The 4079-nt window shown below is 36.8% G+C and overlaps 1 protein-coding gene across 1 annotated transcript; it reads left to right on the top strand.

The window, feature by feature from the left end:
- The first annotated feature begins 646 nt into the window (after positions 1-646).
- LOC102885030 (olfactory receptor 4F15) lies at positions 647-1612 on the top strand. Its single transcript, XM_006920534.1, has one exon. It carries the CDS (start codon positions 665-667, stop codon positions 1601-1603), a length of 939 nt encoding a protein of 312 aa, XP_006920596.1. The 5' UTR covers positions 647-664; the 3' UTR covers positions 1604-1612.
- Positions 1613-4079: the final 2467 nt, after the last annotated feature.

Raw genomic sequence — 4079 nt, forward strand, 5'->3', positions numbered from 1 at the left:
AGATACTGCTGCACTTCTGTACTGAGCGAGTTTCACCTTGGCCCTCACTCTGACAATGTCTCCCTATAAGTTCCTGGTGCCCCCTGTGCACAACCAAATTGGCACTGGTATTCAGAGCGAGCAGGTCCATCACCATGAAAATCTGCTCGCAGATGCGGCTCCTTTAAGAGGCGTCTGCTGCCGCTGCCGCTGCTGCTGCTGCAGCCTCCAGCTCACTTAGCTGCTAGAGACCGGGTAGCCCCATGTCCTCGCCCCATTCTACCTTCTGTTATTGCAGGGTGATTTCTTGAGTTTCTCCCTAGTTGTATGGCTTGTTCATCCTAGGCGATTTTTCCTCGCTGCTGCTCCTTGTTTCCGTCACAACTTTGATTTGATCACCAGAGGGATGAACAGAGCCTCTAATCATCTATGCTATTTTTTCTTTTGTGTCAGTAGTAGTAGTTTTGAAAACCATAATGTCATTTGGGAAGCAGCTGATTCCTCTAAATAGAAGCCTAATGTGCAGGTGATGAAGATTATTTGGCTGTGTGAGATGTTAATATTATGATTGTTTTTATGGACTGGAGGCTTTCTTTCTTGAACACTAATATTTGCCTAGGCAATAATTTTTCATTTTCTTTTTTCCTTTTAGATAACATGAAAACTGATCCTGGTGTCTTAGGCCATGGATGGAGTGAATCACTCTACTGTATCAGAGTTTGTGTTCCTGGGACTCACCAATTCATGGGAGAATCAACTTCTCCTTTTTCTCTTCTCCTTTTCATTCTACTTGGCAAGCATGATGGGAAACCTAGTCATTGTGTTCACTGTAACCTTGGATATTCATCTGCACTCTCCCATGTATTTTCTCCTGGCTAACCTCTCAGTCATTGACATGTTTTTTTGCTCGATCACGGCCCCTAAAATGATTTGTGATATTTTCAAGAAGCACAAAGCCATATCCTTTTGTGGATGTATTACTCAGATCTTCTTTAGTCATGCTCTTGGGGGCACTGAGATGGTGCTACTCATAGCCATGGCCTTTGACAGATATGTGGCCATATGTAAGCCTCTCCACTACCTGACCATCATGAGTCCAAGAATGTGTTTATACTTTTTAGTCACTTCCTGGATCATTGGCTTTATCCATTCATTGGTTCAATTAATTTTTGTTGTAGATTTGCCTTTTTGTGGCCCTAACATATTGGACAGTTTTTATTGTGATCTTCCCCGGCTCCTCAGACTTGCCTGCACAAACACCCAAGAACTGGAGTTCATGGTTATTGTCAATAGTGGGCTCATTTCAGTGGGTTCCTTTGTCTTGCTGGTCATTTCCTATATCTTCATTCTGTTCACTGTTTGGAAACACTCTCCAGGTGGTTCATTCAAGGCCCTCTCCACTTTGTCAGCTCATATCACTGTGGTGGTTTTGTTCTTTGGGCCATTGATGTTTTTCTACACATGGCCTTCTCCCACATCACACCTGGATAAATATCTTGCTATTTTTGATGCATTTATTACTCCTTTTCTGAATCCAGTCATCTATACATTCAGGAACAAAGAAATGAAAGTGGCAATGAAGAGACTGTGCAGTCATCTTCTGCATTACAGGAAGATTTCATAAATGAATTATCTTCAAACACATGGAACTATAGATTCTTTCTCATGCTGGTTGCAGAGAAAACATTATGCAATTTCAGAGATATGCTCAAGATTTATGCCATGTTATATGCCTAGAAATCTAGTATCTATTAAATTATGTTATCTATTTCATCATTAAATTAGAAAGGATGTTATACTTTGGCACTCTGTATGTCACAGTTTTAAAAAGCAAATCATATATCTTTTGATTTGGTTTTTACGTGGTCTAAGAAAGCACCATAACTTACATGGTCTAAGAAAGCACCACGTAATTGAGCAAATAATATTTTATCTTTTTCCTATCTATATTGGACAGATTATTTTATTGATAGATGGGATATGCATTCATATTATTTTTTATCTATTTATTACCTAACTGGATTTTAATTTCTTTGTTCTTACTCTGTTTGCTTCTTATTTCCCCACTTTCAACATATTTTGCCTCCTTATCAGGCTCCTCTATCTGTCAGTATGGGAAGTTGTTAATCCTATGTTCGAATTTTAAATTTAAAGCTAGAAGGGATGACCAACACTGTTTGTTCTAATCCCCTCAGCTGTATATGCTAAAACCCAGGAATTGAGGGGTGACTGCAATTTGCCCAAAGGCACACAGTCAGAAATCACCAGAGAGAGCCACACACCAGAATCCATTCCTCTAGTTGCTAGGTCAGTTCCTTTTCACTTTCAGATCAATTTTGTATTTGAATTTCTCCTTGCATTCTACTCTATCAACTTTTTTCTGTAGGTCTATTTGAAGAGAGAGCTTTATACTTCTCAGTTGTATTCCTTCTTTCTAGTAAATTATCATTAGCATTTAGCACTTCTTTTCTTAAAATGTTTATTTTTAAAGTTGACATTCAATATTATTTTACATTAGTTTCAGGTGTACAGTATAATGGTTAGACATTTATATAATTTACAAAGTGATCCCCTGATTAGTCTAGTACACAACTGGCACTGCACATAATTATTACACTATTATTGACTATGTTCCCTATGCTGTACTTCACATCTCTGATTTAGCACTTCTTTATCATTTCTAAACCTTTTCCTAATTTCTACCACTACTATACATTTCCTTGTTCTGGTTCTACCAAAGATGAATTTTAAACCTTTGTGTTAATTATGAAGAAACTGTTTAAAATTCATTATTACCAGTATTTTTTTTTTTTGTCTACAGAGGTGTTCAGAGAGATATTTGATTAAATTTTATTTTGTAGGCCTGAATTTTCCCCCAAATACTTACAACTAATGTTGTTCCTTTTTTTTTTGTGGGAAACAATGTGATTGATGAATTATGTACTCTGCTTAAGTCATACTGAGAATATTGTGCTTCTCCCAGAAAAACAAATTTAAAATATTTCAGTAAATAGAAAATAAAATATTTATAAAATATGTATACAGCCTTTCTTTTATCAGAAATTGTGCAGCCTAAGTCTAACTATTGTTCTAAGTGTTTTACCTTGAATTTTATGAAGAAGATATCCCCATTATCCCCATTTCACAGATGAGGGATCTGAGGCACAAAGATGTTAAATGTCTTCAAGACCTATAAGTAATAAGCCTGGACTCAAAGTCTTACAGTTTGGAACCAGGATCTGTTATCTTAACTTCTGCACTGTAATGGGTGTCTGTTAAATAATATTAAAATAACTCATTTACTTGAAAACAATTCTGATGTGTAGGCCTTCCCCACCAATGGGGATCCCATCACCCCCACACAGAGGAGAAAATACAGCCTGGTTTATGAATAGTTTATACATGTTGTGTTGGTATCAGCTGTAAGTAAATGGCCATTGCATTAAACTCTACCCAGAGATTACCTTGAAGGACAATAGTGAAGGAAAATCCTTCTAATGGGAAGAACCTCAGGGAATACCTTTAGTTGTGCACATCCTTTGGAAGGAAAGATGGCTTGTGACACAAATCTTACTCATGTAGCTAGACTTCTCAGAACAGCCCAGAGAATGACAGCATTCATAACCATATAAAAGCCAGTTAGAAGTTATTCACTGTACAGGAACAAAACGGCCTGCCCCTGTGGCTATCAGTCAACTTCTTTCTTCAGCTGTTCTAAAACTGCTTAATTGGTACTAAAAGTGGCTATAGTAGCATAATTGACATCTCTGTGTAAAATCAAGACCATTAATTTCCCCTCACTAAGGTTGTTCTGCCTACCATCACTTCCAAACGCCCAAGCTCAAAATGCAAAAGTAAGTGGACAGCCAACCTGGATAGTACCATATCTCACACGACTCTGAGAGAACTAGTTGAATAGAGTTAAACCCTTCTTTTATGTAATGAAGAGATGCTTATCTTCATAGGGATATTTATCTCTATATCTATAGCTGTCATCTCTAATCTCACTTCATAGAGATAAACATTATATATATAAATATATCTTACAAATATATATGTTATATATATAAATATATGATAAATATTATAAATACTTATAA

This window comes from Pteropus alecto, unplaced genomic scaffold (genome assembly GCF_000325575.1).
Source record: "Pteropus alecto unplaced genomic scaffold, ASM32557v1 scaffold86, whole genome shotgun sequence".
Taxonomy (NCBI): domain Eukaryota; kingdom Metazoa; phylum Chordata; class Mammalia; order Chiroptera; family Pteropodidae; genus Pteropus; species Pteropus alecto.